Raw genomic sequence first — 23,664 nt, 5'->3', positions numbered from 1 at the left:
GCTGTAATTGCTAACCCACGCTCCAGGAAATCAAACAAAAATACACAATAGGACACCTTTTCATCCCAAAAAATGGTAGCCATCATTTTTCAGTTTGCAAACAGAAATTGCTTAAACTTTTTTGGTTTGGGTGAACTCGAATGGCATCAATTCATTGACCATTGTTTGGATTTGTGTGCTGGTGTACTAGATCCACATCTTGTTGCCCGTAACAATGTGAGAAAATAAATTATCTCCATCTTGTCTATAGTGCTTCAAAAACTGTCACGCGGCTGCATTCTATGCTCCCTGTGATGATCTGTAAGCACTTTTGGAACCCAACTCACACACAGTTTGTGATATCCAAGCTGTTCAGTGACAGTCTTGTAAATTGGGGTTTGAGCAAAATTTTTGAATTCATTAGTCAGACTACCAATTGTCAACTGCCAATCACTTCAAATTTTTTGGCTGATCAATGATGTCGTTGGTCTGAATGTTGGGCGTGCCACTCCACTGTTCACTGTGAATGTTTGTGCGGCCATTTTGAGATTCTTGACACCATTTTCAAACTTGTTTGAACTCATTATTTCAGGTGCATACACTAGGCACTACACATGAAAGATTTCAGCAGCTGAAGATCCTTTTACCAGCAAAAATCTAAGCACACAGCACACTTCACTACTTGCAGGATCTATGTTCATCTCAACCATTGTGATATACTCTTACTGACTGGCAAACAACTGAATCAAAACAACATAGCAGTAGTTTCCTAAAGAGTTGGCAGACAGGGCTACCTGCTTTATCCACAACTGTGCCTATATGATTATTATTTCATATCCCTACAATGTTTACACCCAAGTATTTGCATGATTTGGCTGACTTCAACAGTGACTCACTGATATTACAGTCATAGAATACTATGGTTTTTTGTCATTTTGTTAAGTACATAATTTTTAATTTCTGAACATTTAAAGCGATTTGCCAATCATTGCACCACTTTGAAACTTATCAAGATTTGACTGAATATTTATGCAGTATCTTTCAGACAGTACTTCATTACAGATAATTGCATCATCTGCAAAATGTCTGAGGTTACTGTCAACACAAGCAAGGTCAATAATATATGACATGAACAGCAAGCGTTCCTGCACACTTCCCTGGGGCGCACCTGAAATTACTTCTACATCTGATGGTGACTCTCCATCCAAGATAACATGCTGCCTCCTCCCTATCAAAAAGTCTCAATCCAGTCACAAATTTCACTTGATAGCCCATATGATCATACTTTTGACAATAAGCGTACATGTGACACTGAGTCAAACGCTTTTCGAAAATCAAACCTGATGCATCAATCCAAAGCTTTCAGTCTGTCATGTTTTCAGAAAACTGTGCACAGTTCTTGAAAAAATGCACAGGTCGCGCCATCTACAAGAAGGGTAGTAGAAATGATCTACAAATCTAGCGCCCAATATCTTTGACATTGATTCATTACAGAATCTTAGAACATATTCTGAGCTCTAAGATAATGAGGTATCTTGAACAGTTTTTTGATCGATGAATCTATGATAGATTATAGCTAGAAGAGGGGCTAACTCAGCCACAAATTCAGTATAGAATCTGACAGAGATTCCACAGGGCTCTGGAGCTTTGTTCAATTTTAGCGATTACAGCTGTTTCTCAACAGTACTGACACTAATACTTGTTTCATTCATTCTTTCAGTGGTACGAGGATTAAATTGGGGCAATTCTCTTGGGTTTCCCTTTGTAAAGTAACATTTGAAAATGGAGTTATGCATTTCAGATTTTGTTTTGCTGCCCCCAATTTCTGTTCTTGTCTCATTTGCTAGGGACTGGACACTAACTTTGGTGCCACTCAGCCCTCATGTATGATCAGAATTTCTTTGAGTTTTGTGAAAGATAATTTGATAATATTCTGCTACAGCAGTCACTGAAGGCATCACACATTGCTCACTCGACAGCCAATGCTTTTCATTTAGCATCTCTCTATCTATAGACCTATGCTTTGTTTAATGCCTATTAAGCAGTAATCTCCGCTTCTTTAGAAGTTCCCATACAATGATTGTATACCACGGAGGCTCCTTCCCATCATGAACTGTTCTACTGGGTACATATCTATCCACTGCATGATCAACTATTCTTTCCACTTGAGCCATAGTTCCTCTACAAGCTCCCACCCTGTGCTGAAAGTTTCAAGTTCCTCATTGAGAGATGACACTACTGATGACCGGGGAACTTGCGTACAAGTGAACTGAGGTTTTCTCTAAAGTTTTCAGTTACATTAGTTGGCGCCTCTGGTGGTATGGTAGATGAAGAAATGCTCATAGTTCTTAAGGTATGTATTTTGGATCTGCTTCGAATGATCGTTCCTGCCATATCCCTGAATATTGACCACTCCCCCTGGGACACTTCATAAAATGAAATGTTTTTGAGGCCAACGGGTCATAGTATGGCACTGCTTTAGAGAGTGTTGGTTTTTTTACTCCTCTATTTTTTATGTGAAGTCTGATATTATGTTTGTGCTTTTCTGAAATAAATGGAAATTAAAAACATAAGTGTTGAGTTTATCTACTGCAAAGACCTGGAACAACACTTCCTGCAGTTGAGGTAAGCATCTAAACAGAATTGCAGCCTGGGAATTTAATACTGCTGTTACCATCACTGCCAATTGGTGCTGTGCTAAAAGAAACAATGCATAACAATGCACCACATTATTATTTCTTCATGTTATACTAATATGTTTGAATAAAGTTGATAGAATGAGAATGTTAAAAAATGTAGTGATTATTCCCCATTCTGTAGATGGAGTTTCACTCTGTATACTGGCTGGAATTCTTCTATCAGTAACAGTAAAACATGCACTAAACTCAATGTACAGGTGGCTGTCAGGACGAGACACAAACCTGGTGAGTGTAGTGTTACAAATACTGTACAGATTATTACAGTGTCTTCCCCACCTGAGTGACATCAGTTACACATTTACAAATTTGTATTTCAATGTAAGTATGTTAGTTTTATTTAAATATATTCCCACAATATTTTTTTCTGTTTCATGTGGAATTTACAGGATTGTAATTATGTGACATTGTACTTCTTTATTAATGGAGAACTTTACGGTGCTGGTTCCTGATATTTTAGCTGATGGTCAGTGACTGTGAGAAGATGGCAGCCACATTGTCAAGAGTCTTGTTACAGTAGATTATAATAAATAGAATAAAAGTCATCTAAAGCATTGTAAATTATGTCATATAAATCTGGAGTTTTGTTTTGAATCTGATTGAAGATGGACATAGTGCATTAATATTGTTTACTGTCAGTTGTAACACTCAGAGAAAAGTTTATATGTGTACAGTACATTTAATAAATGGTGGTGCAGAAACATTAAGAAGTTCTGTGTTTCTTGCTTCAAGAGCATTATACAATTTGTATCTGTGAATATGAAAATATTTACAGTGTGCTGAAGTGAAAAATATTAAATGCATTGAACACATATATTGTTTGGAGATATATTCTAACCTCAAGTATATCATCAAAAAGAGATGTCAGTCTGTAATGTAATAGCCAAGAAATATTATTACATGGAAATTAATTAATGTTGGGATAGTATTCTGTTCCCCACTTAGAATCATGAGAAGTACCAGTCTATGAAAATCATTGAAAATTAAAAAGAGGAATATTATTACGGTTTATTGCTATGAAAAAATAAATATATTCCAGTTTACTATGTTTTGGAGACCTCTCATTAGGTCCTGAGCAGATCAACTGCAAAGTCAAAACCGTGATAGAACATCACAACAGCTGCTCCACAGATACAGTCTTATTTCCTGATCAAATTACCTAATGCAGCTGTACGATTCTGCACAGCCAAATGAACAATATGTCTGTCCTCTTGAGTGCTGGACACTTGGAACCATTGAGAGCCTCCTGAACAAAGCAGTTCCATATTCCCAAATGACACAGGTAGCAATACCATGGAGTAAACTGCAGTCTTAATACACTATAATCCTTCCACTGTCAAATTGTGACATGATGCCATGTATTGTGGCCTTATTGAGTTGTGCATTATAAGCATGAGGCTGTTGGAAGCCTGGTATATCACTCCAAGACACGAAACCAGAGATACAAGGCAAGTGGCAGCCATAGATGATAGCACTTAGGTGTGGTATACAGCAACAGAAGAGGCTTGCAAACTGCAACACTGGTTGGTGCTGATCCAAGTAGTCACTTGCCATCACTGGAAGTTTGTCAATCTTCATTTGTCCACAGCTCGTGGTCTCGCGGTCATGTTATCGCTTCCTGAGCACGGAGTCCCAGGTTCGATTCTCGGCGGGTCAGGGATTTTCACCTGCCTCAAGATGACTGGGTGTTTGTGTTGTCCTCATCATTTCATCATCATTCATGAAAGTGGCAAGATTGGACTGAGCACAGGTTGGGAATTTGTACAGGCACTGATAACTGCGCCGTTGAGCATCCCACAAACCAAACATCATCATCATCTTTCTGCATTTGCTCCTAAATGCTCAGAAACTGCAGACTGACCTGGACCCCCTTTAAGTTCTAATACTATTACTATATTCTTTACTAGGACATGACAATGTGCTGGTAGACTTTCATCCTTGTTATACAAGGACTAATATTAACTTTATGATTCCATACAATGTAGATGACATTACACCTATCAACTTTGTGCAGTTGTGCTGAAACGCTTACCATTTGATATTCTGGCATGTAGTACACATCTTACTTATCTGAAAATCTGTTGCATGCCGCTTTCATAGCATTACTAATTCAGTGGCCAACAGTGTATACACAGGATGTGGCAGCTAAGACAGGCCAAACCTGATATATCCAGAATGGATAAATATGTTGTTGTTGTGGTCTTCAGTCCAGAGACTGGTTTGATGCAGCTCTCCGTGCTACTCCATCCTGTGCAAGCTTCTTCATTTCCCAGTACCTGCTGCAACCTACATCCTTCTGTATCTGCTTAGTGTATTCATCTCTTGGCCTCCCTCTGTGATTTTTACCATCCAGGCTGCCCTCCAATACTAAATTGGTGATCCCTTGATCCCTCAGAACATGTCCAACCAACCAATGCCTTCTTCTAGTCAAGTTGTGTTACAAATTTCTCTTCTCACCAATTCTATTCAATACCTCCTCATTAGTTATGTGATCTACCCATCTGATCTTCAACATTCTTCCGTAGCACCATATTTCGAAAGCTTCTATTCTCTTCTTGTCCAAGGTATTTATCATCCATGTTTCACTTCTATACATGGTTACACTCCATAGAAATACTTTTAGAAACGATAAATATGATGAGATGCAATTTTTGCCAAGTTATAGTGGACAATATACCAAATTTCCTAACATTCACAAGTAATTTTTATCATTTATAGTGTCCAAATGTGTAACCAGCTTAGTTTTTTCTAATGGAGCTACTTATTTTTTTCTGTGGCGTTTGAAAGAAGAAGAAGAAGAAGAAGAAGAAGGTTTGTAATCGATGTTCTTTCTTAAGCAAAATTTTGCATAGATATGCTGCATCACTTTGCACTTTTCACAGGGAACATTCAGAGAACTGTAAGCAATTTTGTAAGTCGTTGCCACAAAGCTGTAGATGTAGCAAAATGTGAAGAGGATGAAATATGATGGAATAAAGTGTTTGCAAAACACTTGTTTAATTGATCCCTCTCGAATTTTTAATGTGCCTCCCAGTGACATTTGAATTGTGTGCTGCTACTGCTAAAATGTTGGTTTTGTTTCTTTCATCAGTTTCTTTTCTTTTTCCTTGGTGTATTTTATTCTCCAAACTTCTGGTTCCTAGAACTTTTTTTTTATAATGTTTGCAAATATAGACCATGAATGTTTGGCACAATATGGATACTCTATAGCATACACCCATGCTGCTGGTGTAATAGTTTGGGTGACAATTGCTATAAATGATACACACTTTTTCAACTGTTGTATATCCTGAGAATGTCTCAACAGCTTTACAAGCAAGTTATCTGATTACAACAGCAGAACACAGACTGGTGGGCTTTGAGTGCACACGTGAACACAAGAACCATATGAGAGTTACATATTTGCTTAAATTTGGTGTACTAGGGCAGACATTTGAAGTACTTCTCCTGATAGTGGGACAGTGGTTTGCAGCAGTTTTTACATGATACCATTTGATCAAGTCCCAAAAATGTTATGTTGTTGAAGTTCTCTTGAAAGCTTCTTTCAGATGCACAGGAGAAAGTTATGGTTATTTAGAGCAAAAAAGTCAGTGTTCTAATTTGGCAATTATAAACAACAAAAACTACTTGCAAATGTCAGGAAATTTAATATATTGTCCACTATAGCTTGGCAAAAACTGCACCACAGTATATTTATTCATTCTCGATGTATTTGGAGTGGCCTGGCTTAGCTGTTTTACCCTGTATAATAAGAACAATATCTACTCCTGTTGTACATTTGTAGTGCTTTTTCCCCATTCTGCAAATGCTGTTACTTTTTGGGCACACTTTGGGTTTCTTCTACCTCTAATACCATTAAAGACTTTGAAATGAATGCACAGGTGGGTGCCTTGACTAGACACGAACCCAGACATGTGTTCCACATCGACACAGGATCTCACCTCACGCTTGAAGAGTTCCAGTTCGGCGGCCTTGCTGGCACTGAGAGTGCGGCGCTCGTCCGCGACACCGCCCGCGCGCTGCTGTCCCTGCTGCTGTTCGCGCTGCTGTCCCTTCTCCTGCTGCTGTCCTTTCTCCTGCTGCTGCCTCTGGTCACCACTGGAGCTGCTGTCTCCCTCAGCGGCAGGGGGCGACCTCTGCGACGGAGCGGCCTGTTGCGTGACAGACGTCTGCTGCAGCCACGGCCGGTTCTGCCTGGCACGCGACTCCTCCTCGCGGGACGGAGACCGGCTGATGCTGCTGACAACACCGTCCATAGTGGTGAGTGTGGGAGAAAGATTGGGATTTAATCATGGAATGACCATGAACTCATCAGTGACATGTCCTTTCCACTGCCACAGCTGCTCACCAACAGAGTTCACCAGCAATCTGCTATCTCTTAATTACATTCATCAGCTTCCATGACATAATTAAACTTAATACTGTGTCACATTCAGTTTAGTGTACAATTTGATTCACTACTTTTTGTAGATTCTGATCCACCACTTTTGCATAGAACACGATCCACAAAGTCAAATTTTGGTTGTGTATCTGCAATTTCTGAGTACTGTGACACTCTTCATATACATATGATATTTTCCTTTTGTCATTTGTTCATGAGTAAGCATTTATTTAATGAAAAAAGTATATCTTTGTAACTATAATAATAATAACAAATAATAACTGCTATGTAAACAATGCTTTTATATTAAAATGAAAATAATTATATATGTATATCATGTGATATTTATATGGAAAAAAGTATGAAAAACGTGAAATAGTGTGGATTACCAGGAAGCTTGACCGCAAAATACACTCCATTACAGAAGGGCACACTCATTACAGGAACGGTGAGTGACTGACTAAAAAGATGCCTTGACAACACTGAGGACATTTAAATTGGACAAAATCTCTGGTTGAAACTGATAGCCACAGTTGAACAATCATTCTTACCAAAGCGACTGCAAATAAAGACTGGGATCACTCCACTGAATTTCAAATCTACAGATCTTAAAGACAAGCCTAGTGACGTGCCCTTTCAGCCACCTCACTCAGCAGATGGTGAGCCAGTAGAAAGCTGTACTGACAGAGGTTACACTTTACAGGCAACTAATCTCCTTTTAACATATAAATTAGCCAATAACATTTAGAAGCATGATGAGGTACAAAATATCGAAGGAAGGAAAGAAGCAGATTATCCTTCAACATTCCATCACAGACAGTGTGATTGGAACGAGACAAAACAGCTCAGACAGGTTTTACGTGTGAAAGAGTTGGACATCTATTTCTCACCTCATCCCTGCCACATATCTCAGTTAGTAGATGTTGAAGAATGTAAGCTACTCATCTCACTCAGATAGCATACACAGTTGGGTGATACTGGAATAAAATAGAATGTACTGCTCTAGATATTTAGTAGTTATTCAGGTAGCTAACAGATCAATATTTAACACCTCACTGACAATGAGTCGATTAAGGATGGCGCACTGGCTCAATTGGATAGGGATGGGAAAGAGCCTCTGCTGTGGATTTAAGTGAAGTTATTTAAGAAGATCACAGAAAACCTAAAAGTTTACAGCTGCAAGAGTATTTGATTCCTGCACCCCCAACATCCTACTTTGGTGTTTATATTTGCTGTTGCTGCCAGGGATCACCATACTTGTATTATAATTAGTATTAGCATTATTAGTAATAGAACTGGAATGTCATTCTTAGAGAAGTAACCCACTGAGATAGCTACCTGTCAGCAGTGGTGTGCTTCAATGGTCATAGAAGGGCTATCCAGAAAGTAACAGACATTTTGAAATAAATACTTAATAGTATGCCAAAACCAAATTTTACTATATACATTTTAAAGACATACTCAAAATATTTCCTACATAACTGCCATTCAAACTGACATACTTATAATACCATGGCACAAGTTTCTGAATACCTTCTTGGTAGAAATCTGCCACTTGCAAATTGCAACCACCGGTTTGCACCAGCATGCTGTTCAGTGTCAGTATCAAAGTGTTATATTACAGACCATACCTTCATTGCTGGGAAGAGGTGGTAGTCACTCAGCACCATATCTGGACTGTTTGGTGGATAATCAAACACCTCCCATCCAAAACCCCATAGGAGCTCTCATGTATGATTGGCCATGTGTGTTGTGAAAAAACAAAACTTTTGTGCTAAGATTCCCCCACTTTCACTTAATCAGTGTCTGACAATACCTCTCTGAGGTAATCGTTGTGCCATGTTCAACAAACTCATCGAGAATCACTCTCAAAACTCAGTTCCAAAAGACAGTAGCTATGATCTCTCTTGCTGACAGTATTTGCAAACACTTCCTTGGTTTCTTAGGGGAGTTTGTGTGACCCCATTCCATCTACTGCCTTTTTGTTTCACAGTTGACATGCTTTACCCAAGTCTTCAATGGAAACATCCCACATCTTCTGCCAAAGAAATTCAAAGCTCTTCACGCACATTCTAGTAAAGGTTACGGTGACCTCCTTCTTCAACTGCAGGTGCCCTCTGCTTGTAGAGTTCCTTGAGTGTGAGACCACAATTAATGCATACTGCTATTAAGAAACTTTGCAGGTATAGTGACCTGCCATAAAGTCAAAATGCCAAGGAATGCTGTCAGACGGAATCATCCTTTTAGAAGACAATGCCCACCCCACACTGCCAACAGTATGGAGGCTACACTTTAGTGATTGGTTGGGAAACAATGCAAAATCCTCCATACAAATTGGATCTTTCACCTTTGGATTTCCTCATATTTTGTGACCAGAAGAAAGATGTGTGTGGACATCAGTTTCAGTCAGACAAAAGAAAACAAAAATGGGTGCCACTGTGGATCCATTAGCAGCTGGCTGCATTCTGCATTTATCATCTCATCTCCCAGAGGGATAAATATCTTAACATGTGTGTTGATTACTTTTGGAAGGAACCATTCCATGGCTCTGTTGTGATAGGTGTTTGGTTTTCATTTGACTGCCCATTACATTTCCTGTTGCCATTAAGTGTTATTACAATTTATTTATTTATTTTTGATCCAAAATCAACTGATTGCAAATTTTCTTTTTTTTCCACCCAGAGTTTTACTTACAAGAGTTACATATTATTGCCTGGTATTATTATCTATGCAATTTTTTCTAAATTTAGTTGAGACGCAAATGTTACATATGAAGGGCTTATTTCAATAGTGGTATAAGTCCATTACCTCCACTTTTCTGCCTATAATGCTTCTGAAATTAATGATCCAAACAAACAGAAAGAAAGGTTCATCTCTAGCAAGAAGCCATATGCTTGAATATTTCTGGTATCTCAACTGCAGATTTTTCAGCGCTCATTTAACTTTAGGACTCTGTATCTCAGAATGAACAAAAATGGACTTGTACCACTACTGAAATAAGCCCTTCATATATGGACTATATATAAAATTAACTTGCTATTGCAATACATAGATTAGGAAATTTACAGTTTGTGACACAGCCTTCAGATCTGAGATTCATGTATTTACAGTTTGTGACACAGTCTACGATCTGAGATACATATATTTTTAGAAAAAGGGTCTTCCACCAAACAAGTGTACTAAATGTAGAAACTCTCTACTGAATACACAGGATTATTTAGGAGCCATAATTTTAATTTCTTTTTTATTTCTGTAATGGGCAATTTGGAGATACTGTATTTACTCAAATCTAAGCCACACTTTTTTTCCAGTTTCTGTAATCCAAAAACCGGCCGCGGCTTAGAATCACGTGCAAAGTAAGCAGAAGTTCTGAAAAATGTTGGTAGGTGCCGCCACAACTAACTTCTGCCATCAACTATATGTAGTGCTATACAGGCATGCTTTCCAGGCACAAAGATAAATACTGGCGCCAAAACCTCTGCGTCAGTAAATAAATTAAAAGAAAAGGTAGAAGAATGTATTCTTTCATGTTTGCTGCTATCTCATTTAAATCCTGTTTGCCTAATAAACTACGAAACTAGAGTGAGACAACAGCAAACCCGGAAGGATATACATATCATGTCATGTTTATATTAGTATTATTCTTATGCTGAACGGTGATACAGTCAGAACTGAAGCACGGCACATGACTAGATTTTTAAATCTAAGATGAATCTAATTTCTGTGCAGAATATAATGTACTAAAGAGGCGTCTGCAAAGATTTTCAAACGGAGAAAAATTTTCGCTAAACTCTTGTTCAGAAGGTATACGAAGTCTATTATTTGGTTCTTGTTGATCATTATCTAAGTAAGCAGCAGTGTAAGTAACAACAAATAGCAGTCTCTTGCCATTGTTTTGCTAATGAGACAATTTCTCTTTTTTTTTTTTTTTTTTTTATTGTAAGAGGCGGTAGCACACACAGAAGCAAGCCATGCCGCAAGCGGTGACAGGTCCTAAACACTCATTATCAAAATGCGACAAACAATGCATGAAGAAGTACAATAATGCATTTTAAGCTTAGAGTGACGTAAACACCTATAACAAAGATAGTGGCACTTATCAGATCAAAGCAAAATAAGCAACCGATTCAAACCAGACGAAGCACATGAAAAAGGAAGGGTACCCGTATAAATACAGACGGAGCGCCTGACGCGTAGCAATGGGTACCTGGAAAGCTTAACTGCTAAGTTTACGACTCAAACCAAACTACTGTAGCTGTATCTTTATCCATTCGACCTAAATTGTATCTCATGTTACAATAGACCAACTTTGTTTTGATTTGGAGGTGCGGTCTAAAACTTTGCTCTCCACTTGAATTTCGAGACTCAAATTTCAGGTGCGGCTTAGATTTGGGAAATTTTTTTTCCCTTGATTTCGAGTCTCATTTTTCAGGTGCAGCATAGATTCGAGTGTGGCTTAGATTTGAGTAAATACGGTATGAGGATGGAAGCAATTCAGTAGTTTTATGCCTGCATAGTGAGTGCTTTTCTCACAAAGTGTTGTCCTATGAGAGATATCGTGAGGTCTCTCTCTATCTCTGGTGTTGGGGTCATGTATTTCTTTATTAAGTGTTTTGTTACTAATATCCATATTAGTACAAAGGGTATTAGTGGTGGTGGTACAAGTAGCTGCCAGTACAGTAACACACCTGTCAGCTGCAGCCCTCGTCTCCATGGTGACAAACGCCCCTGCCGCGGCCCGCGGTGCCGGTGCACTGTCCTGCGCCATGGTGAGGCGCCTCTCCAGGGTGGCAACACGCGCCTCCATCTGGCGGCGCTGCTCCTCGGCCTCCTGCAGCAACTGCCGCAGCCGGCGCTGCTCCGCCTCCGCTTCCCGCCGGCCGCGCTCCGCGAGCTCCAACTTGCGCACCAACTGCTCCCTCTCCTCCTCACCCTCGCCCAGCTGCTGCTCCAGGTCGTGCACCTCCTCCTCCAGCCTCGCGGACTCCGCCCTGGAAGATGACAGCTCTGCCTCCGCTTTCTTCCGCGCGGCCTCCGCTGCCTCTAGCTTCTCCTGTAGCTCCTTCACTGCTACACTGGAACCCTGTGTGGCAGTAAATGTGAGTGTATCTCACTCCATACACATTTAGTATTCTAAGTTGCTGCTCAGCTACTGTTTCATAAATATGTAAGCAATGATCAAAGCACTAAAGGAGGCTGCCAGCAAATTTGGGCTAAACATAAACGAAGCCAAGACAGAGTACCTCATTATGACGTGTGGCCATTGTCAGACTGCTGATCATCTACAATCACTGCAGGTTGGGGACCAGTCCTACAAGAGAGTGCAAGAATTCAAATACCTAGGGGCACTTTTCACTGAGAACTCGTCATGTGAAGCAGAGATCAATTCCAGAATACAAGCAGGAAACCGATCTTATCGCAGCCTAGGACAACTGCTTTGGTCCAAATCTCTCTCCAGACAGTTCAAGATTCGACTGTACAAAACCCTGATCCAGCCTGTTGCTCTATATGGCTGTGAGACATGGAGTATCCAGAAACAGGACTTCCATAAGCTCCTTGTTTTTGAGAGAAAAGTGCTTCGGAAGATCTTCGGTCCAGTTCTGGATGCAGATACAGGGGAATGGAGGATCAGATACAACCAAGAGCTTGAGGAACTATACCAGCAGCCCAACATAGCAGGAACTGTCAAAGCCAAACGAATGCACTGGGCCGGCCATGTGGCCCGGATGGAGGATCACAGATGGCCTCGGAAGCTCCTGGATTTCACACCTACAGGAAAGAGACCGCCAGGGAGACCCAAGAAGCGTTGGAGGGATGGACTCCATGAAGATTTAAACCAAGTGTCAATAGCTGTGGACGAATGGCTGATAGCAGCAATGGACAGAATGCAGTGGAGGAGGAAACTTGTAGATGCGTGCGGTCCACTGGGCCTGATCACATAGTAGTAGTAATATACATGAGGGCACAATGCTCTGGTGTTGCAACAATTCATAAATTCCCAAAAATCTGAGCTGTGTAGAGCTACGGGTGCTGAACTTTCACTTCAACAAATCTTGAGCCTATCGTTAACTACTGTGATGTTACATACACAGAAAGAAAGTCACAATACCAAAAATTATTAATATATGAAATTTTCAGAATACATTTATCTAGGTAACATACACTCATGCTCATAAATTAAGGGTAATATTGATACATGATGAAACAACACTCTGGTGGCCGGTTTCTGGGTTTAAATCACCTCGGGGTATGACCATGCGGTGCATTTGACCTGCGGTCATCACACAGTGGTGCTGGCAGCAGTTCACATACACAAAGGTGTGTTGGTGCATGTCAAAGTACGGTGCAGCGAGTAAGTGTTCAGATGTTTTCAGATGTGCTAATGGTGACTGTGTGTTGAAAATGGCTCAAAGAACACATATTGATGACGTTATGAGGGGTAGAATACTAGGGTGACTGGAGGCTGGTCAAACACAGCAGGTCGTAGAACAATGTGTGACATCACGATTATGGCAACGATTCCAGCAGACGTGTCCAGGCGGTACAGTACGGGATGTCTACAGTGTACATCACCACAAGAAGACCAATATCTCACCATCAGTGCCCGCAGACGGCCACGGAGTACTGCAGGTTGCCTTGCTCGGGACCTTACTGCAGCCACTGCAACAGTTGTCTCCAGACACACAGTCTACAGACGACTGAACAGACATGGTTTACTCGCCCAGAGACCTGCAAGGTGCATTCCACTGACCCCTGGTCACAGGAGAGCCCGTAAAGCCTGGTGTCAAGAACACAGTACATGGTCATTGGAACAGTGGTCCCAGGTTATGTTCACGGACGAGTCCAGGTATAGTCTGAACAGTGATTTCATCTAGTGTGAACCAGGAACCAGATACCAACCCCTTAACGTCCTTGAAAGGGACCTGTATGGAGGCCATGGTTTTATGGCGTGGGGTGGGATTATGATAGGTGCACAAACACCCCTGCATGTCTTTGACAGAGGAACTGTAACAGGTCAGGTGTATCAGGACATCATTTTGCACCAGTATGTCCGCCTTTTCAGGGGTGAAGTGGGCCCCACCTTCCTCCTTACAGATGATAACTCATGGCGCCAGTGAGCTGCCATCATGGAGGAGTACCTTGAAACAGAAGATATCAGGCAAATGGAGTGGCCTGCCTGTTCTCCAGACCTAAACTCCATCGAGCACGTCTGGGATGCTCTCGGTCGACGTATCGCTGCATGTCTTCAAACCCCTACGACACTTCAGGAGCTCTGACAGGCACTGGTGCAAGAATGGGAGGCTATACCCCACCAGCTGCTCAACCACCTGATCAAGAGTATGAGACAGCACAACCATACAGTGAACTAGAACTGGTATGTGCACTAGGATGGTCTTCCTTCATACAGGGCCTAGCAAGTGACAGCATTCAGACAATTGAAGAAAGCAGGGTGGACAAATTTGCTTAGGTGGCACACTGCAAGAGGAAAGCATGTTTTATCCATCGAAGAAAAGGGTCACTTCCCAAGAATAGTTTGTAAGGAATTGGAACACTGAATGTTATAACTGTGGGCAGAGGGGTCGCATGGCTAGAGATGGTGAGAAGTCAAAGAGGAGCACAAGGGTACATTGACTAGCGACAGCCACGAAGGTGCAAGAAGATAAGAGCTTCCAGAACTTTTGTCATCACTGTGATAAACAAGGGCACATTGACATTGAATGTAAAAAGATAACGATTTGTGAAAATTGCAAAAGGCACAAGCATCAAACACAGGATCGTAAAACAAATAACACATTAGAACCCAATGCAATGAGAATTTAGGGACTGTACCAACAAGTAATAAGGGAAACTAATGGTTTGGATAAGCAGTCACACATTACCATGACAAAATGGCCAAAAGTTAGAGTCACTGACTGTGAAGCATGAAACGAAATTATGATGGCATATTACTAGGAATTAGGAAGGCAAATCATAACATGTAAGCTTTCACGGCCGGCATCTTCATTAATTAAAACTTCTGGGCTGAATTGCTGTGGTCCATATATAAAACTTCTTCTCCTTCTGGCATTTTGTTGCCTACTGCAGGCAACATCTTCCGAGGTGAGTTGCCGACTCACCTTGGAAGATGTTGCCTATAGTAGGCAACGAAACGTCAGGAAGGAGAAGAAGTTTTATATATGGACCATGGCAATTCAGCCCGGAAGTTTTAATTAATGAATTAGGAAGGCAGTTAAGTTATTAATAGATACAAGAGCACATACAAGACTTATAAAGGAAGAGAGACTCATAAAAGGAGCCTTAAATAGCAGGAAAGATGTCGATAGATTGAAAAGTACAGTGGGCTGTTAGGATCTACAGATCTGCTTTTATTAATAGAAGGGAAAGTGCCAGTGAAGTGCAAGTTCCAAGTCATATGAAAAAGGTTGAATATTCCTTAGGCAGTCTAGCAGGATTTGAATTCTTGAGGAAGCAAAAGATTTTGATTAATTATGGAGACAGGGCAATTAGTATACACGGTCAAAATATCCCACTGCTGACACTGGCAGAGACAGAAGTAACACTTCAAATTTCTATGAAATCTATGGGCAGGTAAAAATCTCAGTTAATGGAAAACAAATTAAAAGATTACTCATAAAATTGATACATAACCAAAGAAGACAAGCTTTGTGGCAGTCTGTGAGTCAGACTGCAAAGAAGGTGGAAATGAACAGTTTTGGTAGATGTTTAAAAGAATCTATGAATAAAAAGGTAAGTCACACATGTGAGGGAAATACGACAAAACAGCGTACATCAGAAAGTGGTGAAGTAAAAAATAAGCTATGCAAATCAAAGGTAAGTTGTGAGACAAAAAGTGATGAGTTATCTTTAAGGAAAGGTAGTGTGGTGCCAGAAAGTGACATGAGAATCGGCCCTAAGGAAGAAAAAAAAATTAAAGGATATGCATAGAAACAAGATCAAATTCCTGTAATGAAAAATAAGTTACTACTGCCAAACAGGAAGTAATGACAGGTATGTACTCTCAGTGTACTGAATATGAATGAGACAGGGTATGATCTCAGGGCTACATAAGTATTAGGGGTACCAACAGAGAAAGTGACATCAATCCAGACAGTATCAAATGGTTTGGGCCTGAATAGAAATTGTATCGCCCAGGTTAGAGAAGCAGCCAATCTGATCATTTGAACAAAAAGGATCAACACAAGTTGGACAAACTTCATAGCACATACTGCAACTTTTTTTTTATTTAAAAGGTGACAAATGGTGGTATTACAGGAGCAAATCAACAAAACCATTAAGAAGGGAAAAAAAGATGCCAGTATGAAATACAGATTCACAACCAACTATAGAAAACTGGTCAAAATTTCAGTTGGGGAAGCCTTTTCCATTTCCACGAGAATTGAGATATTGGACGTTTTGGATTTAATCAATGGGTACTATCAGAGTTTGATCGATCCAACAGACAGAAAAAAGACAGGGCATAGTGCAAATTGTTAGCACTATGAGTATAAAAGGCTGCCAACGAATGCACATTCCAGAAACTAATGAATGTAGCCGTGGAAGGATTGCACGTGTTTAGTGTATTTGGATGACATAATCTGCTACAGAGGTTCATCAATGGAACATGACGAAACGCTGCAGCAAATGTTGGATGTTTTAAGGGCACATAGGTTAAAGTTACAACCAGATAAGTCTGAATTACTGAGAAAGGAAGTAATATTTTTATCATATGAAACACCGGATGAAGGTGTAGAGCAAGACAAGTGTTAAGTGGAACAGGTAGAATACTTCTCAGTTCTGCAATACACAAAGGAATTAAGAAGAGTATATGGGGGTGGGGTGGACATTACCATCAGTTCATTCCAAAGTTCAGTAAAATTGCAAATCCATTGCGTAAAACTGCAGAAGACCAAAGTGCCATATGAATGGAAAGATCAACAACAAGGAGCATTTGAAAAATTGAGTGAGAGATTAGTAAATCATCAGATATTGAACTCCCAAGATTTTGAAAAATTGTTTATAGTAACAACACGCACAATTGAAGAGGTGTTGGAAACAGTTCTGTGACAAACGAAAATAGGTGCCAATTTACCAATCACCTAAGCTTCAAGGTCACTGATACGGTTGAAAGGAACTATTCTCCAGCTGAGCTAGAATGCTTAGCAATCGTGTGGGCAACAAAGCAGTTCAGGCAATGTGCCTATGAGAAGCATTTCCCCTTAATAACAGATCATAAGTCATTGATGTGGACTTGTACTAAAATGGAAGTTGAAACTAGAGGAGTATTCTTCTGGCATTGTGTGTAAACCAAGAAAACTCAGTACAAATGCAGGTGCATTAAATTGAATGCAGTCTGATGATACATATGATATAATTAAACATACAGGCCTTATACAATGAAGACTCAAAGAAACTGATACAGCTGCCTAATATTGTGTAGAGCCCCCGCGAGCATGCAGATGTGCCACAACATGATATGCCAATGAATCGACTAATGTCTGGAGTAGTGCTGCAGGGAATTGACACTATGAATTCTGCAAGGCTGTCCACAAATTCATAAGAGTATGAGGGGATGGAGATCTCTTCTGAACAGCATGTTGCAAGGCATCCCTGATATGCTCAATAACATTCATGTCTGATGAGTTTGGTGGCCAGTGGAACTGTTTAAACTTAGAAAGTTTCCTGGGGCCATGCTGTAGCAATCCTTGACATGTGAGGTGTTGCTTTGTCCTACTGGAATTGCCCAAGTCCATTGGAATGCACAAAGGACATGACTGGATGAAGGTGATCAGGCAGGATGCTTACGTGCATGTCACCTGTCACAGTCATATCTAGACGTATCAGGCGTCTCATATCACTCCAATTGCACATGCCTCACACCATTACAGAGCCTCCACCAGCTTGAACAGTCCCCTGCTAACATGCAGGGTCCACATATTCATGAAGTTCTCTCCATACCCGTACATGTCCATCTGCTCGATACAATTTGAAATGAAACTCATCCGACCAGGCAACATGTTTCCAGTCATCAACAGTCCAGCTGTCAGTGTTGATGGGCCAGGCAAGGAATAAAGCAGTCAACAGGGGTACATGAGTGGGCCTGTGGCTCCAAAAGCCCATATTGATGATGTTTTGTTGAATGATTCACACGCTGATACTTGCTGATGGCCCGGCTTTGCAATCTGCAGGTTCTGTCACACTGAACACTTCTCTTCAATTGTCTTTGGTCCCATTCTTGAAGGATCTTTTTCCGGCCACAGCAATGTTGGAGAGTTGATGTTTTACTGGTTTACTTATATTTATGGTACACTTGTGAAATGGTCATATGGGAAAATCCCCACTTCATCGCTACCTCGGAGATGCTGTGTACCATCATTCATGTGCAGTCTAAAACACAATGTTCAAACTCTTTTAAATCTTCATAACCTGCCATTTTAGCAACAGTAACTGATCTAACAACTGAGCCAGACACTTCTTGTATTATATAGCTGTTGCTGACAGCAGCACTGTATTCTTCCTGTTTACTTGTCTCTGTATGTGAATACACATGCCTATATCAGTTTCTTTTGCACTTCAGTGCGAGAGTGGTTAGGTAAATGAAAAACAAGAGGAAGAAAATGAGGAATTTGGCACAGAGGGAAAGGACAGAATTATGAAGGAAATGCACTACAACCCATTGCATCAAGGGATGCACAGAACCTCAGACTGAAAAGAGAATTATAAGCACCAGAAAGCATGAGAAGAGAGGTAGAAGAAAAGATTAGGAAGTGCAACAGGGGCCAAACAAATTCCATCCAGAGCAGAATAAAGGCACCTCTAGTAATTACAGACAGAATAATGGCAGTATTCAAGAAATGTAACATAGGAATCATAGGGCCATTAGATAAAACAACAAGTGGCAATTGATACATCCTGATATTCCAAGATGACCTGAGTAAGTTCACACTAGCTGTGCCCATCAAGAGACCGAACACTGGAACAGTGGGACAGGAATTTGTAAGAGAAATTGTGTTAAGGTGCAGAATTCTATCAGTGCTATTGACAAACCAGGTGTCAAATTTTTAATGTAAAGTGTTCAATGAAGTATGCAAATTATTAAGGTTCCGGAGGTCCAGATACAGTGTTTCACCCACAGATGTAAGGGGCACTTGAGAGAACTTACAAGACACCAGTGGAATATTTGTGACACTTCATAAGAGAGGACCATAGTAACTGTGATCTGTGAGTACCATATCATATTTTACTTTTTAATACAATAGCCACATATTAGCACTGAGGACACACCTTTCGAGTTAGTGTTTAGGAGAAAAGTGAACAAGGAAAACAAAGTTTGGTATAATTATGATAAATAAGTATATCAGTTGCACACTAGAATGCAAGAAGCATACCAAGTAACACAAGAAAAGGAAAACAAGGGATAAAAGAAATCAGTAAGACTCATTATGACATGATGGAGAATCCAAAAATATTTAGGATAGGAGATAAATTTCTTTTGTATGATGAGATTGTAAGGAGGGGTGTTCCTAAGAAGATACATGCATAATGCCAAAGACCATATGAAGTGATTGCAGTAGATCTACCAAATGTGACAATAAAGATGCCTAGGAATAAGCAGATGAAAGTTAATGCAAATCAGTTGAAGCTCTATTATTAAATGTAAATTACATATAAGGGGAGAGAGCAGTACAGAAAATTGTGATGTATATGAACCTGAGAATGTTTGACAAGAAATTTTATAGTTTTTATCGTTGACAGTTTAGGTGATCTTCTCAAAAGTGCCAGCTTAGACATTAGGTAATGTAGCATGATGGTCGCCCAGCCCATAGTGCACGTGATCACATGCAGGAATTGAACTCTAGATTTCCAGAAAGATGGTTAGGACACCTTGGTCCTCAGGAATGGATTGCACTGTTGCCCAATTTACCATCAGTGGATTTCTTTTCGTGGGACTATCGAAGGAATCATATTTATCTCACTGAACTCACAAACTCCTATCACTTCAAACAGTGCAGTGAGGAAGCTTGTCAGTCAGTGACACCAGCAAATTTATGTACAACATGTTACAGCCACACATACAACTTTCATTGTTTCTAGCTCCTAACTAAAACTGATAGAAATTTGATTTAAATTTATTTGTACATGGTTGTTTTAAATATTAGCACTGATCAACAAAGACTGAGACTGATTTTTGCCTGTAGCTGTGATAGTTTCCTATCTGTCCCATGAATGACTGAAAAGAGCGAGTTCTTATGCATAATGTCCAAAGGTGGCAGCACTCTTGTATTGGTAGATTGGTAGTAATGCTCTATCCTGTAGACACTCATTACATTTTACATACCAAACAATGGAGGTGATGCGAGAGGAGCAGTATGGTGCAATACCATTCTGTAGTTGTTTAAATCAAACTTACAAGACTTACAAAAAGCTGCATCAAGAATATGGTGAAGATGCACTACCTTGTGCAACAGAGTTAGGTTGTTGGAGGACGTCAAAGAAGGCCAGATAGTTTGTTTTAGGCAAGGTGGGCCTAGTGTTTTGGCTTCTGCTGTAACTGAGGTCAACAGCAACACAGCTGCTGTGATTGTCTGTGAGAATCAGTGGACAGCATTACATAACACAGGGAAGAGATGCAATTATGCACGATCATCACCATACGACCCATGTTTGTGTCCAATGGGTGCCATGTCTGTTGAGTCCTGAAGAAAAGGCTATGTGCATAGAGACAAGTTGTGAGGTGCTGCGTCTCTCTGCTGATAGAGCAGATGCATTTCTGGAATTGATTATCACTGGTGATGAGTCATGGTGGCATCATTATTATCCTGAAAGAAAACTGAGAACTCTGAAGCAGTGCTCAAGAAAAGTGAGGTGATTCTCAAGGACCTGACAGCACCGTGTGTTCGAGGACTGGTAGAGACACCACAAAAAGTTCATTTAAATAGGACAGGAGTACTTTAAAAAGATCATGCAAACAATGAAATGGTGTAATAAACATTTTTGAAAAAAATGTGTCAGTCTTTGCTGATCAGCCTTCATACCTCAACTACATGATAAAAGAAAATAATGTTCTGTTACTAACAAATATAACTTGTTGCTGTAACTCTCAAAAATAACTAAATAAATCATGTTCATAACTATGCAGAAAGAGAAATATTTCTTACTTTTACCTACCTAAATAAATATTCCTTTAACTTATTATTTAGTAAGTTACAGAGAAACACATGTTACCTGAAACACCAGGAGTATGTCACTTGTACATCTTGCACTGGATTTTATGAGTATAGTGAGAAATTCAGAGTTGAAATATGAGTCAATGAAGCAGATTCCACAGTAACCACTCTGTTCTGAGAAGGCTCAGACTCTAGACGAAGGCATTAGCCCTATAAATTAGGAAACTAGAGAAGCAATACATGTTAATGGGATGTGTCTGTCCCTTAGATTGCAGATGACATTCTACTGCTTGTCTCCAGTGGACGGAAACATCAACAAAGAATGGAAGAACTTAATAGAACAAACATTGGAAGTTGCCTTTAAAATCAATAATAATAAGACTAAATTTATCGAGCAATGAACCTAACCAAAACAGGAGTTTTGGGATGTGGTATGTTCATCAGAATATTATTGTGATGCCACACAGACAGCTTCCCAGTAATTGTTTGTATTCCTAATGCACCATGGCTTCATATTTACTTCCTCAATGGTGGGAAGCTGTGAAGCTGGAAGCATATAGTCATCACCTCTGTAGAAGTTATTTTTGTCCTACGAAGTCTCAACTCCTTCTTGGAATTTCTTTATAAAAATGTTGCCTTCCTTGGCTAGTACTCATACACTGATGAAACTTATATCTTGGGTGCAGATCTGCTGATGTTCCCTTACTGCAGATTTCACACTTTGCTATAGCCATATGTGGCATTTACGTTCTTTAATACACTCTTTTACTGTTCTTTCAGTTTTGTCCACATATACTTTGGCACAGACACACATCATTTCATAGACTGTCACAGTGTATAGTTGATCAGGTACGTATGTTTAGTGTCAGATAAAGTCTTTCATTTGATTCTGACTGAAAAATGTGGTCAATAACTCCAGAAAAAAAACATTAAACTAACACAGTGAGAAGGCAGTTTTCCATATGTCCTATTAGCATAACGAATAATATTTCATTTGAAATCCCTATCTATGGGTAAGCCATCACAGCCATTGCCATTCAGTGTGCCCTACCAAGCTATTATTGACACAGATAAGGAGGGCCCAATAAAACAGGCTGCTCAGCACTGCTTGCTTTTGGGCTATATGGCATTGCAAAATGTCACCTAAATATATTTTTCGGCTTTCTAGCTAGAGTAGTGTCAGATCTTCTACAGACCAATACATCTAGGAATGGTAACCAACCTCATGCTCTACCTTCAAGATGATGTTCATTTTGGGATATTTTCATTTCAGAAATTTGGCATCTACAAAGCTCTTCTGTACTGTGTGGCCATATAACACACCCACATAGGGATGCCAGCAAGAAGCCTTCAGTGGTGCATTACTTATCACAGAATGTCTCATGAAAGATGCCTGGGAGGGGTCCATGGGTTGCACAACTCGGCCATCACCACCACATCCCACCACCCCTACATCCAACGGTTGCCGCCAACCCTACTCTTGGACATTAATATCCTGGTAGTCAGCTGCACACACGCTTCCACTGAGTTAAGCATAAACAATGCTGCCATCTGATTAACTGAAGCTTACCTTTATTTACAGTAGGTGCTCAAAATGATGTTCCTCTTTGGTAAGAGCAACCTGACATCTCCTGAACACATTAGCAAACACTTGAGGACTTTTGGCTGTCAAAATCTTCACTGCAGTCACATTCAAGGGAGAACTTCCATCCCCATTTGGTGCACCAACGCAGCACATCTGCCCCTGTCTGTTGTGATCAGATTCAGCTTGCAGTAGTGTTGTCAGGGTAGATGAAAACATGCTCGTTACACCCAGGGAGTTTTGATTAACTAGTATTGCATCATTGAAGATTGCTCCTGCCATTGTTTATCCCAGGTTTCTTGCATTTCAAAGTTACTGCTGTGCAGGCTGATTGCTGTGCGCTATGATGCTTTTCTGGACCACAGTCGCTACGATTCTGATGAAATTTCTAAATGAATTGGTAAGTCTAGCTTGTTTCTTATTCTTGTCCACACATTCAGGAATGGCTATGATCTTCTTATGGATAGTGGTGGAATATGACTTAAGTACCAGGAGCCCATGTGTGGCAGCCAGCGTGTGTTTGTAGGGTGAATACACCCTGTGATGAGACTCATTGATAATGAATGTCATTCAATATTTTCAGGTTCCGGACCCTCCTTACAAATCAGTATCTCTCTAAAATGTATAATCTGAATAAAAGTCAACAACAATTAATAAAATATGAATTTTTGAAATTTTTTGTTATTGTTCTACACTACTGGCCATTAAAATTGCTACACCACAAAGTTGACATGCTACAGACGCGAAATTTAACCGACAGGAAGAAGATGCTGTGATACGGAAATTATTAGCTTTTCAGAGCATTCACACAAGGTTGGCGCCGGTGGCGACACCTACAATGTGGTGACGCGAGGAGTTTCC

The 23,664-nt window shown here is 40.2% G+C and overlaps 1 protein-coding gene across 2 annotated transcripts in view; it reads right to left on the bottom strand.

Moving 5' to 3' along the window:
• The window catches only part of LOC124718797 (plectin), a 212,726-nt gene that overhangs the window by 151,560 nt on the left and 37,502 nt on the right, over positions 1 to 23,664 (bottom strand). Inside the window, exons 3-4 of one of the 2 annotated variants that reach the window (XM_047244409.1) lie at positions 11,745 to 12,139; positions 6,617 to 6,914 (exon numbers count right to left, since the gene is read on the bottom strand). In XM_047244409.1, coding sequence (XP_047100365.1) covers positions 6,617 to 6,914; positions 11,745 to 12,139 — 693 coding nt within the window. The remainder of the gene's footprint in view (positions 1 to 6,616; positions 6,915 to 11,744; positions 12,140 to 23,664) is intronic. The other variant, XM_047244410.1, reaches the window with a different exon arrangement.

Source organism: Schistocerca piceifrons, chromosome 10 (genome assembly GCF_021461385.2).
Source record: "Schistocerca piceifrons isolate TAMUIC-IGC-003096 chromosome 10, iqSchPice1.1, whole genome shotgun sequence".
Classification (NCBI taxonomy): Eukaryota; Metazoa; Arthropoda; class Insecta; order Orthoptera; family Acrididae; genus Schistocerca; species Schistocerca piceifrons.
The sequence above is the reverse complement of the archived record's forward strand: the minus strand, read 5'-3'. Positions and strand labels throughout refer to the sequence as shown.